The following is a 14,241-nucleotide window of genomic DNA, read 5'->3' as shown; positions in this document are numbered from 1 at the left end:
ATGTACTCTGTCTGGCTTCTTTAACTCAACATTATATGTTTGAGGCTCATACATATTATTGTGTGTATTGGGAGTTCATTCTTAATTAGTGCTCTATAATATTTTTCTCCTATCAAATGGCATTTATTTCCAGTTTTTCCTACTATAATACTGTGATTGGTATTTTTAAAAAAGATTTTATTTATTTATTTGACAGAGATCACAAGTAGGCAGAGAGGCTGGAAGAGGCGGGAGCCGGGGGGGGGGGAATGCAGGCTCCCCATCCCAGGATCCTGAGATCTTGACCTGGGCCGAAGGCAGAGGCCGAACACAATGAGCCACCCAGGAGCCCCTGTGGTCAATATTCTTGTACACAATCATAAGTACTCTTTTCTCTTGGGGATATGCCCAGTGATAGAATTACCAGGTAATAAGGTATATGTAGGACTAGTTTTAGTAGATAGGGTCAAAAAATTTTCTAGCGATTCCTGGCTGGCTTGGTCAGTGAAGCATGCCACTCCTGATCTTTGGGTTGTAAGTTCAAGCCCCACATTGGCTGTAGAGACTACTTAAAAATTAAAACAAAAACAAAAACCCTTAGAAAGTCTTATAAAGTAATTATAACCATTTATACTCCCACTAGCAATATACACAAGTTATAGGTGTTCCACTTTACCAAGGCTTGGTATTGGAATTCCTTTGTTTAAAACAATTCTGGTTAGTGTTTAGGACTGAAGCATGATTATAATGTCCCTAATATAGCTATTGATGTAGAACTTCTTTTCATATGCATACTGTCCATTTAAATAACATTTGAAAATCAAAGTAATTCACTTAACATATTAAAGGAAAATAGATACAAACATTTCCATAAAGGCAGAAAAAGCATTTGTTATTGAATCCTCTCCCCTCTGATGTTAGAGCTAAGAAGCCCATTATTACTATCCTAGTCAACACTAAATGAGACATACCAGCAAGTGAAAGACCAAGAAAAAGAAATAAAGGGTATAATCATTGCACAGGATCCTAAACCATCTTCATTAACAGATGACAAAATTATAGTCATAGAAATTCTAAAAGAAACTACAAGGTATTAGAAATAATAAGACAACTTGGTAAGAAGGCTGAATATGAGGCTAATATGTAGAAATCAATATTGTTTCTATATACCAGCAACAAAGTAGAATACAAGACTTTCCAAGTGTCATTTAAAATTGTATTTAAAAGCCAAATTCCCAAGTATAAATTTAATGAAAGATACGTGAAACCTCTACACTACAATTTACAAAACACGCTGGGTGAAATTAAAGACTACTAAATACATGGAAGGTGTATGATATTTTTTTTAAAAAAATGATTATTTATTTGACAGACAGAAATCACAAGTAGGCAGAGAGGCAGGCAAAGGAGTGGGGATGAAGCAAGCTCCCCAACAAGCAGAGAGCACGATGCAGCCCGATCTCAGGACCCCGGAACCACCACCTCTGAGCCAAAGGCAGAGGCCCCAACCCACTGAGCCACCCAGGCGCCCCTGTATGAATGATACTTATGGGTTGCAAAACTCAGTATTAAGATGTCAGTTTTCCCCAAACAGATCCATAGAGCCGATGAAAGTCCAATTAAAATTCCAGCAGGGTTTTTTTGTTAAGTTGACAAGCTTATTCTAAAATTTATAAATAAATGGAAATAAACTTTATAAGATCTCTCATATAATGGAAATTACAAAGGACTTGGAATAGCCAAGGCAACCTTGAACAGTTCTAGGACTTCCAGACTTAGTATAAAGCTACATTAATTATGACAGTCTGGTAGTGGTACAAGGTTAGACAAACAGACCAATGGATTGAGAACCTGGAAACGGGCCCACATATAAAGGGATCAGCCACTTTGCAACAAAAGTGCCAGAGAATTTAATGGGGGGCAGTGACAAATGACAGTCTTGTCAATAAAGAGGGCTGGGTCAACTGAATACCCCCATGGGGGGAAATGAACCTTGACCCCCGTCTCCTACCTTTCACAAAAAAATGAGATGAATCACAGACCTAGATGTCAAAGTTAAATAAAGCATCTGGAAGAATGCACACTGTATCTTCACGACCTTGGAGTAGGCGAAGCCTAAGTAATAGGACACAAAAGCACTGGACACAAAAGATGAGCAAACCCAGCGAGTTTTACCTCACCATTTGTTTTCACCTTTCTGTCCACCCCTACAATCACTGACCTACTTAAAAGAGTCACTTTGGCTTGTAACACTTCCCCAACAGTGTCCCAACAACTGTTCTTTTCCCTTTAATCATTGTTCCATAGCACAGACACCACAATACACTTCTAAAAATGCGAATTTGACTGTAGTTGCCTTTTTAAAACTAGAAATTCCGTAGTGGGCTAGCACCGGGACGCACATTACATCCAAGCTTCTCCGAAGACCACAGGCTCGCCCTTTCTGACCTGGCATTTCACCTGCCCCTCCAGGAAGCGTCCAACTTGAATTGTGGCTCCACCAGTTTCAGACCTCGTATTACTGTTTGTCTCATACACGTCCTAGTCTGTCCTAATTGTCTTTTCCATTTCCTTCATCCACTAATTCTAATTTGGCTTTTGAGGCTGAGGCTCAGGTGTCACACCTTTGAGGAATCCGTCCTTACACGTAATAGAGGGTCATTCTCCTTCTTTCCCTTTAGCATCCAAAACAATTAGCTTACATTTCTGGAGAGCATATTAACATCTCTGAACCCCAGTTAGTGTAGATTTTGGAAGTAGTGGACACTCAAGTGCACTTACTTGCTCATCTCTACTGACTGAGAACTCACTCCCACTCCCTCCTCCACCATGGAACTTGCTGGAAGCTTCTATCTGATTTTCCTATGTCAAAGGGCGGTAAGGGAGACTAAGACTAGGTTGGAAAAAGTAGAACAGTACGGACACAACCTCAGGCCACCTTCTTCCCTTCGGGGCCTTCGAATGTAACAGGTTTTCTTTTCAATCGGAGACGCCAACTATGAAAAAAGCCCTGCGCTGCCGAGTCTCTGGGTAATGGCAGGGTTCAACGGCACCGGAACCAAAGGGCTCCCTTCCGTGTAGCATCTGCAAAGGCAGAACGATTTCCGTCGCGTCCTTGTCGGTTAGGATTCCCAGCGCACAGATCACGGGATCTAGGCGCCAGCCGGAACTATGCACCCGGAAGAGGATCCGGCGAATGACGTCACGGATCCCGAAAGGCTGGGCAGCCCCCGGTAGCCATGATGAGAACGGTGGCGAACGGTAGCGAAAATGGAGCCCGACATGCCTTGTTGTTAATAGACGTCCAAACTCTCCCAAACGCCCCCACGTTCCTGTGGAATAACAGTATGCTACAAAAGGGCTTTGAAGCTACTACCGCTGACGGCTCTTTTGGAGTACGCAGGCGTACTGGAAGACAGGGCCAGCGTGAATAGCCGACGCCTCCGTAACCATGGCTGCGAAGGGCGGGGACTGAGCGCGCCGGTCACGGGACCGGGGCGGGGCCGGGCCGGGCCGGGAAACTCAGTCCTCCACGGTCCCAGCCGGCCCCGCGCACGCTTTTCGTCTCCCCTCCCCCGCCCCGCGACACGCTGCGTGGCTGCTCGTTGGCTACTTAGGACGGAAGCTCTCTTGGTGCTGCTCCAGAAGTTTCCCCCTTGGGCGGCGGCGGTGTAGCTCGTAACCTCGGTGGTAGCCGTTCTAACAGAAACAGCGATTCTTAGGGATGGCCGCAGGACCTGCAACAGCCCAGAAGTGCGTGTTTTCCTTCTCCGTGCTATTTAATTCTATCTGCCCCCGCCCCCATCACTTGGTTAGTGAGCCTGTCGTTGTTTTTCCCCCGGCAGGTTTTCCCGGAGCTTCTCAGATGCTCTGATCGAGGAGGACCCCCAGGCGGCGTTAGAGGTGAGAGAACCAGTCTCCGCTTCCTCCACTTCTCTCGGAGGGACGCGGCCACGACGGGTTCCCGCGGACTCCGCCTCTTCCCAGCACTGCCTGCCTGGGACCGGGGTTGCTCTCTTTATAATGGATTGGCCCCTGAGACTGACAGCCTCCGTCTCTCCTCGGTTCCATAGTGGCCCAGTTCCCCCAGACCCTTGTTCTTGCTCCCCTCCCACTCCTAGACCGTTACCGCATCCTCTTAGCTCCTTGGGATTACCTTCTCTATTTCTGGGGGGGGCGTAGTTGACATTCATCGTTGGCCTGGAAAGAATTTTTTTTTTTTTTAATTGTATGTGTGATTAGAAGAAAAAGTGAAATCTAGGCTTGATGGTATGTGTTAATTCGGTTTTTCATTTGATAATCATCCTTGCCATTCTTACACGCCAGAGGTTGTGCTAAGTGCAGACTACTGGAACAGAAGCCTTTTCCCGTATGTCTCTGAATATTTCCAGATGTCCCGTTACTGTTCGTTATTCACTCGTTTATTTCTCGAAACTACTTTGAGTTGCTTTTATGCAAGACACTGAATCCTGTGGATGAAAGTCTTGTTTATGTATTTGACTCACAAGGCACTTCGTGTGAAGTGAATGACTGTACAGCCAAAAAGAAAAGTCAAAAGAGCAAGAGTTAAGTAATTTAGAATAATAAAGAGAGCCCAAGCTAAGGATCCATGATGCAGTTGATTGCAAAATTTAGGCAGGGTTTTTTTTTTTTTTTTTTTTTGCTTTGAGGCAGGAGGGAAAAAGGAAATCAAACCTTGTTGGGGTGTTATAATTCAGTATAGGTAAGGTTAGCAGTTTGAGGCAAGAAAAGTTTTTTGCAAGATAGGACCTTAAAAGAAATTTGCCACGTGGGTAGTAGAGTCCATCTGAAGGGGTGATAACTTGAACAGAGACCAGAGGGAGTGAGCTCTGGGAAGGAGCATTCCAGGAAGGAAAAGAGCCATTGCAAAGATCCTGAGGTAGGTCACAAGTAGGCAGGGAGAGAGGCAGAGAGAGAGGAGGAAGCAGGCTCTCCGAGGAGCAGAGAGCGCGATGTGGGGCTTGATCCCAGGATCCACCCTGGGATCATGACCTGAGCGGGAAGGCAGAGGCAGGTTTTACTAGGGGCGCTATTAGGCGCCCCTAGTAGCTTGATTGTTAAAGTGTGGTTTGGAACCAACAGCACCAGCACCACCTGGGAATTTATTAGAAATGCATATTGTTGGCGCGCCTGGGTGGCTCAGTTGTTAAGCATCTGCCTTTGGCTCAGGTCCTGGTCCCAGAGTCCTGGGATGGAGACCCCTATTGGGTTCCCTGCTCTGTGAGCCTGCTTCTCCCTCTCCCTCTGCCTGCTGTTCCCCCTGCTGGTGCTCAAGCTCTTTCTGTCTCTCTCAAATAAATAAATAAAAACTTGAAAAGAAATGCAAATTGTTGGGCTGCATCTGAGATTATTGGAAGTCCTTACAGCTTATGTGGTGTAGTACTTACCCTTTCACTTTACAGAAGAAAACTGAAACCCAAAGAAATCCAAATGATCTGTCATAGAGATGTGTATAGCCAGTTAGAAGTAGAAGGAGACCCTTAGGATACAAGTTTCCAGACTCTTACTCTGGTGCAGTAGAGAAGTAATTCTCAAATGAGACCAGCTGCAGCAGCATCACGTGAGAACTTGTTAGAAATGCAAATTCTCAGGACCCACCACCTACTTGAATTAGAAACTGGGAGTGGAGATAATGATCATGGTAAGAATCAGCTGTGTTAAGAGAAAGTGTACTTGTTATTTTTAATTATTTATTTGAGAGAAACAGACTGGAGAGGAGGGGCAGACAGAGAGGGAGAGGGAGAATCTTAAGCAGGGTCCATGCTCAGCGCAGATCCCAATGTGGAGCTAGGTTCCACCACCCTCAAGATTATGACCTGAGCCAAAATCAAGAGGCAGATACTTAATTGACTGGGCCACCCAGACACCCCGAGAAAGTGTTCTTTTTAAAGCTTGAGGTGACTTCACAGTTGACCCTTGAACAACCTGGTTTGAACTGTATTGGCCCACTTACATATGGATGTTTTCTAATATGTGCAGTATTATAAATGTGTTTTCCTTATTAATTTTCTTCACTAGCTTTATTGTAAGAATATAATATATAATATAGCATACAAAATATTTGTTGACTGTTTAATCATTGATAAGGCTTCTGGTCAATAGAAAGCTGTTAAATTTCTGGGGAGTCAAGTTATACTTGGATTGGATTTTTGACTGGGAGGGACAGTACCCCTAATATATCCCATTGTTGAAGAGTCAGCTAATCATTTTGCAATTCAGGACACTTGATACATCAGTTAAAATGTTACATTTTTATATAAGATCATCCAATTAGGATGAATGTTAGGGGAGAAATTTGTATCAAGCTGATTGACATTTTTCATTAAACATTTAATAGTATATATTAGTGGTGAATTTTGCACTGGGAGCCAGGGATCTAAAGATGAAAAGACTGTATCAAGGAAGTTTGCAGTCTAGTAGATAAATAGACAAGTCAACAGATTATTAAAATATAAGCTAAATATTTTAATGGAGTAGTGTATGAAGTACACTAAGAACATAGCAGAGTAGAGGCTAATTGGGATAATCAGAACAACTTCACAGATGTCTCAATTCACTAGGAAGAGAGGAGTGAATTATGAGAATCTTTTGAGGCCCAGTATGAATAGTGGTTAAGAGCATAGGCTCTTGGAGCAGCTAGCTGTCTCATGCGGTGGAACATGAGACTCTTGATCTTGGGGTTGTGAGTTTGAGCCCCACATTGTGGGTGGAGTTTACTTTAAAACAACAGCATCAAAAACCCCTCAGCTCTGGAATCAGTGCTTGAAGGGTCCAAATCCTGGTTTCATAATAATTCTGTAGCCTCAGGAAAATTCCTTATGTCACTTTGGATCAGATTTCCTTTCTGTGAAGTGGGACTAACAGGACCTATTTGAAAGGGCTACAATGAAGATGAGTAATGTAAGGTACAAGATGAGGTCCTTGAGGTAGGCATCTTGTAGCTTCTTTGCTCTCTAGGTTCTAGCCAGACTTTTTAAAAAAGATTTTATTTATTTGAGAGAGAGCATACAGGCATGAGCAGGGTGAGCGGCAGAGGGAGAAGCAGATTACCTGCTGAGCAGGGAGCCCAATCTGGGACTTGATCCCAGGATCATGATCTGAGCCAAGGGCACTTGAGCCACCCAGGCACCCCAGTGCTGTCTTTTTTTTGTGTCACTTGAATGTATTAAGATAAGTCTTTGTAGAGGGCCTATGGACTTGGAACTCCTTTTGCTTAAAATGTACTTTTTTTTTTTTTTAAAGATCTTATTTATTTGACAGAGACACAGTGAGAGGGGGAACACAGGTAGGGGAAGTGGGGGAGGAAGATGCAGACGTCCCACCGAGCAGGGAGCCCGATGTGGGGCTTGATCCTGGGACCTGGGATCCTGAACTGAGCTGAAGGCAGACGCTTAACAACTGAGCCACCCAGGCGCCCCTAAAATGTATGGTCTTGTACTGTCTCATTTTCCTTGGAGATGCTCATCACTTGTGATTTCAGCTGACAAGACACCTCAGAGAAACTTTTTTTCTTGGACCACCCTATCTAAATTGAGCCCCCTTGTAAGCTCCAAGGTGGCAGGGGTTTTGTGTGTCTTTTTTTTTTTTCTTTACTACATTCTCCATGTAGTACCTGTGATGTGGTAGGTAGGCACTCAGATGTGTTATGTGAAATGACTTCTACCATAATTCTTGTAACAACTGAGGTGGGTATTTGCATTTTACTCATAAGGAAGCAGAGACCAAAGAGAGTCACTTACTCAGCGTTAGTCGAGAAGTGACAAGTCTCTGGGTTCAAGGCATCAAGGGTCTTCCTCTGGAGGAGGGTATAGGTCTAAGGATGTATAATATAATTAAAGGTTTGGTAGCTGACTTTGAAATAGCTGACCATTGATAGCTTTGTTCAGAGCATTGAGAATGTAGCTGGTTAGCATAAATGTTACCTGTTTTGCATGGCTGTGTGGTTTTTCTTTAGCCGTGCTAGGTGGTTTAAGAAGGGAGAAGGCCTGGTACTCTTGTTTGTCATCTGTGATTGGGGGATTAGCTGTGGCTAGAAGAAAAATGGGAAGTGAAATCAAATTGAGATACTCAGAGCTAGCTACATGCCTTCAGCAGTTAGGTCAGTCTGAACAGTCTGCTTTTGCTTTTAACCATAACAAGTTAACTTGTTGACTAGCAGTTTTAAAAAGCCTCAAACTTTAAAGATTCAGAAGTTCACTTATCTAAGATCTAAGTTTTAAACAATTTTAATGCCTTAAAAAGGAGTTTTTCCCCCGTTTTGGATTGTCAAGGTACTTCTTTCACCATTATCTTGGTAAAGATTTCAATGTAATTATATTTCATAGTTCACTGAGTTTCTTTGTTTTTGAGAACTATAAGTTGCTTGACAACAACTTACTTTATGTAAGTTTATCTTTAGACATGTTTACATTATGTTTCCCATTGGTCTGCATTAAATAATGGCCTTTTGCCGCTGTTATTCAAATGTTGGCACTGAAGTCCTTGTCTTTGAGATACCTCTCTTTAGTCCCTTTGTACTCTAGAAGCGAGCAACTGTTGTCACAGAAACAGAACTCTCAAAACATGCCACAAGTCTGATGTAGTTAATACAAACGCAGATCATTGTTTTAATTTCAGTTTTCTTGGTTTTATTATACTGTATATTGTTTATTCCAAATAAACTGTTTTGTGTTTTAAGACTTGTATTTGTGTGTCATATTCAGTTTGTGTTCTATTTTTTGATAACTTTTCAAAATTATGGCCTAATAAGTGAATTGCTTAGTTTATTTAACTGAATCACAAAACTGGTTCTCCTTAACCAACAATTGGTTTGTGTTTTTATAGGTCATTTGCAAGTTGGTTGTTTGAAAATCAGTTTTACTTGATTCCATTTTATTTATCTTTGTACCCCCAGTGTCTGGCCTGTGTTTGTTACATACTATATGTTTAAAAATACTTATAAATGATGAACCAGAGCCTTGTACAATTTATAGTAGCTTTTTGACCCATAGTATATCTGTTTTCTTGCTGAGGAGAGGCTAGAAATTTGGTTTGGATATGTATTTGGGTAGATAAATAAGCTATCACAGGTTTTCAAAATTGTTGAAAGTTCAAGTGCAAGATGGTATTATTTAACTTGGGAATTTCAGAGTGTTAAGAAACATTAATACAAATGTCATTGGTGTGTGAAAGATACTTTGATTAAAGAAAGGTTACCAAGAGGCAGTGTGGTTTGGTGCTTAAAAAATCAGATTTGGAGTCAGACAGACCTGGATTTTATAGGCTTGTCACTAACTAGAAAGTGAGGGAATGGATCCTCTGAGCACATCTGGGTAAGAGCTTTCCAGAGAGAGGGAGCAGCAGACACAGAGTCCTGAAGTGTTTGAAGAACAAAAAGGAGGCCATGTGACTAGAGTAGAGGAGCAAGAGGAAGAGTATTAAGAGTTGAGGTCAGAGAGCTAGCAGAGAGTTATATCAAGGAGGGCCTTGAAGGTCGCTGGAAGAACTTGGGCTTTTGCTTTGAATCAGCTGAAAAGACATTGGAGAGTTTTATGCCTATTGACATAAACAAGATCTGATTTTCATTATTGCTTGGATCAGGATAGTAGAGGTGGTGAAAGTAAAAAGTGGTTTGGATTTTAGGTATGTTGCATTTTAGGTAAATGATTATCAAGAGTATAATTTGGTTTTGGGGAATCATGCTATAAAAGCAAAATCAGTGATGTGTCATTATTGAATTTTACTTTTTAAAATTTTTATATGTTTATTTGACAGAGTAAGAGAGCACAAGCAGGGGGAACAGTAGAGGGAGAAGCAGGCTCCCCGCCAAGCAGGAATACCAATGCGGGGCTCAACCCCAGGACCCTGGGATCATGACCTAAGCCGAAGGCAGATGCTTAACCATCTGAGCCACCCAGGCGCCCCTGAAGTAATTTTACCTTTTAAGAAAACTACCCAGATCCGTAGGATGTGTGAACACTGGGTAGAGAATCAAAGCATTGCCTACATTTATCCTTGGCATCACTGATCATGCTATATCACTTCTTGCATCATTATTGCTCTAGCTACCACTTATATTCTCTGACTGTCCAGGGTGACAGAGTTTTAATCTCATGTTAAATCTTGATCAGTTGATGATAGCTATGAGGTGCTGTATCTGGGCTGTCAGCAGAATGCGGTAATTTCTTAGGGTTGTTTGCTATTGCTAGAAGATGGGAGAGGGACAGATAGGGTTCGTTGTGTCTTTATTAATTCTGTTAACTTCTTGAGCTCTAGATTCAACTTCAGGTTTTTTGGTTTTTATTGGACAGTTTCATATTTTCTAGGCATCTCAAAATCTACATGGTCTTTGAGTTGTCTTCAAATTAGAGGGAGAAAATCTGCTTGTCAATATATATCGTCTAAAGTCTTCAGAATAAATGAGGTAATAGAAATTACCATTTAGTGAGTTCCTACTATAGACCAGGAATTGTGCTAAGATACTACATTAGATTGTGGATTTTGCAGGGGAGACTGGAGAAGGGGTGATATCGATCTTCTTGCCAAAAAACACTCCAAGATTATTCTGTTATCTTACTTCCAAGAAGCTTACGGTAATAGGTTATTTGATTAAAAATCATGTTTAAGGGACACCTGGGTGGCTCAGTTGGTTGGATGACTGCTTTCGGCTCAGGTCATGATCCCGGAGTCCTGGGATCAAGTCCTGCATCAGGCTCCCAGCTCCACGGGGAGTCTGCTTCTCCCTCTGACCTTCTCCTCGCTCATGCTCTCTCTCAAATAAATAAATAATCTTAAAAAAAAAAATCATGTTTAATGAAAATTCAGATGCATTTAGGGACCCTGGGTGGCTCAGTGGGTTAAAGCCTCTACCTTCGGCTCAGGTTGTGATCCCAGGGTTCTGGGATTGAGCCCTGCATCAGGCTCTCTGTTCGGCGGGGAGCCTGCATTCCCCCCTCTCTGTCTCAGCCTGCCTCTCTGACTACGTGTGATCTTGGTCTGTCAGATAAATAAATTAATTTAAAAAATAAAATAAAATTCAGATACATTTAAAGAACATTTGTTGACACTCAATGTGTTTGTTTTTGTAGGAGCTGACTAAGACTTTGGAACAGAAACCAGATGATGCGCAATATTATTGTCAAAGAGCTTATTGTCACATTCTTCTTGGGAATTACTGTGGTAACTTTTCTTACTGAATGTATTATTTTTTCTTTATAAGTTATACATTTTACCTGAGATACAGTGAATCAAATCAGTAGAGATCATTTTTGAGGATTTTTAAATTGATCTTTTATACAAGGTGTGAAGTAGCTGAAACATGACAGACATGTTGAGCAACACCCATACAAATGTTCTGGGTGTTTCTTTTTCCTTCAGTGGATAGAGAATTTATATAGTTTTAATTTGTAGTTATTGGAGATATTAACAAAAATAGCATCACATGTGTTATTTTACAGACTATTTAAATAAAGTGCTCTTATTTGTAATTTTTATAAAAAAGAATGTCTTTATATATTACTTGTGTAACTTTTAAATTATTCTGGGTAGAGAACCTAGGTAGGGGAAAATTAAACATCTTGAGTCAGATTACATAAATGATGGTAATGAGAAAATTAGGTGAATTTTGTGACAGAACTTTATACATTGACTGAATAGCTTTAAAAGGAAAGCTAAATATTAGGCTAATAAGGTGTGAGAGTGATTTTTTTTTTTAATTTTATCTTGGATTAGTTTTTCCTAATTTAAAAGCATTTGTCCATTGCACTAATTTGAAAACTTAAAAATATAGGGCTGATTCAGGTTTTGTGTGTAACTTGTTAGGATCCATAAATTAATGACTAAAACCCCCTTTTTTTGTATGTAGATGCTGTTGCTGATGCAAAGAAATCTCTTGAACTTAATCCAAATAATTCCACTGCTGTGCTGAGAAAAGGGTATGCAATAACTATTCTTCTAATTGGGTCTGGACTACTGATAGTAGGTGTTTAGTTCATTGAATGAATGAATTTTAAGTTTTATGTAAATAGTGAATTCTGTATTTATACATTTTATAGCTGAGATAGGATTAATTTTTAAATATAATTTTATACTTGTGTTAATTGTAGTATGTGTGTTTTGAAATAGTAGTGGTTGAAGTAATTACAAGGAAAAGATGAAACTGATGGATTTCAAATTCTTTTTTCATTCATCATTTGGAATTTATTGTACTTAACTGACTAGAGAACATCTATTTGTCAGCCAGGCTGGATTGGCTACACTTAATGCTGTGAAAGCCCTGTATCTCAGTACTTCACATCCCAGCTTGTTTCTGTTGATAAGTGTAATTTTATTCTTAAGAAACTTATTTGGTTTCTTAGCATAACTATATGTTGGAATAGGCACGTGTACACAATTAAATCAAGAAATTCCTTCTGAAATGAGTTCCAAAATTCGGTTTTAATGAGAATTAAATTTAATGTTATAGTATATTAGAAAATCTCTTGACTTACTAAGATATAAATTATTATTCTTTTTTTTACCAATAGAAAATATTAGGATATTTAATTTAGAAAACCTTTTTGCATGATCTCATGTGTGTGCGGTTTTTGTTTTTAATATGTTTATGCAGGATATGTGAATACCATGAAAAAAACTATGCTGCTGCTTTAGAAACTTTTATAGGAGGACAGAAATTAGATAGTAAGTATTGGAATTGTATGTTAATAAACTAATCCATTATGTCTGTGTTTTAAATATGATGGCTGAATTTTGTTAGTGTGATCCCAAGTTCATTGTAGAAACTTAACATCTTTTTTCTTACTGACATTTCCTGTTGATTGCGTACTTAAAATTGATTCAATTGGCCTTTAGCATTTAAATCACAGATAAACTTTACGATTAGAGGTTAAAAACGATATATAAACACTCAGTGTGCTTCCTTTACTTAGTCTGACTTTATGTTTTTCTAGTGGAGAACTGAAAATTTAGTTTGCTCTCATTTTCAGAAGTCCTTTCGGTTTAGGTTATTCAGGTGGCTGAGATAGGAAGTTTTACAGCAGACATTTTTATTAACAAGTGAAGCATCAGTTTGGGTAAATTGTGATGGATAGAAACTTGGAGCTTTGAGAGAGTATTGTGAGTTTTTAATGTTGGCTTCAGAGAAGTATATGAAAATTAGCAGTATGGATGTCTGCACATTGTGTAGAAATTTTAAGATCCAAAAGGCGAAAGAGTCTACAAAATACGGAAAGAAGTTGTAAGTAACCTCATAGATAATTGTAAAGTGCCTAATCAGAACTGTGTAGTACCATTTTATCTTACTCTAATGATAGTGTTTTATCACAGTTCTCTAAAGCAGTGGTTCCTAGGTACGGATGATTTTACTTTCCGGAGGACATTTAGCAATATCTGAAGAGATTTTTGATTATCGTGACTGGTGAATAGGGATGTCCTATGGATACCTAGTGAGTAGAGGCCAGGGATGCTAAACATCCTACATTGCAGAGAGGTAGCTGGTCCAAAATAGTAGTGCTGAGGTTCGAAACCCTGTTCTGAAGTATTAATGAGTATGTTTTTATATTTTAAAAATGTACTCTTGTATTGCTTTGAATATTTGCTTTCCTGTCATGTACCTGCTTGAGAGAGGACAGTGGGCCCAACTTCATAATTGGAGCCTACAAATTAGGAAGGAGTTGTGAATGGTACATGAGTAATTTGGCTATTTACTAAGCAAGCCAGCATATCTGCACTCTGCAAATTCTGAAGAGTCCAGTTATCCTGTACCTTAATACATATTTGAAAACCCTGAAGAGACATAAAGCATTCCATCTTGTAGATTTCTAAGCCCTGTTCCTTATTTTTTTTTTTTGAGCGATAGATAGTTCATCACCTAAATTATTTCCTTTATTAATATTTTATTCCCATTGATTTTTTTTTAACTGCCATTAATGTTTATCTTATTTCAAAATCTGCTTCAAATGAAGGTCTGTTTTTGGTAAAATTGCTTTTAAGAGTATTTTTATTTTAAAAAGTTTTGTCTTTTAATTCTAAGGAAAATTTATGTTTAACTGTTAGGGTTCCCTTATTAACAGTCAGGGTAAAAAAAAAATTGTAACTCAGAATATTACCTTTTTTTCTTTTGGTATGGTAGGAAGCTTGGTTTTACTTACTGATTACATTTGAGTAATAGGTTTTTCAAATCTAGGATTTTGATAAAATTTTTACCCCACCAGAAGGAGCATGTGCATAGATGTATGTAGGTTTTAGTTATGGCCTGTACAATTG

The 14,241-nt window shown here is 39.8% G+C and overlaps 1 protein-coding gene across 1 annotated transcript in view; it reads left to right on the top strand.

The window, feature by feature from the left end:
• The first annotated feature begins 3,238 nt into the window (after window positions 1-3,238).
• SUGT1 (SGT1 homolog, MIS12 kinetochore complex assembly cochaperone) overlaps window positions 3,239-14,241 on the top strand; it is a 39,610-nt gene continuing 28,607 nt past the window's right edge. Inside the window, exons 1-5 of the mRNA XM_059144681.1 lie at window positions 3,239-3,732; window positions 3,825-3,882; window positions 11,067-11,157; window positions 11,843-11,912; window positions 12,587-12,657. Of these exons, the coding sequence (XP_059000664.1) occupies window positions 3,704-3,732; window positions 3,825-3,882; window positions 11,067-11,157; window positions 11,843-11,912; window positions 12,587-12,657 (319 nt within the window). The 5' untranslated portion in view covers window positions 3,239-3,703. The remainder of the gene's footprint in view (window positions 3,733-3,824; window positions 3,883-11,066; window positions 11,158-11,842; window positions 11,913-12,586; window positions 12,658-14,241) is intronic.

Source organism: Mustela lutreola, chromosome 13 (genome assembly GCF_030435805.1).
Source record: "Mustela lutreola isolate mMusLut2 chromosome 13, mMusLut2.pri, whole genome shotgun sequence".
Lineage (NCBI taxonomy): Eukaryota > Metazoa > Chordata > Mammalia > Carnivora > Mustelidae > Mustela > Mustela lutreola.
The sequence above is the reverse complement of the archived record's forward strand: the minus strand, read 5'-3'. Positions and strand labels throughout refer to the sequence as shown.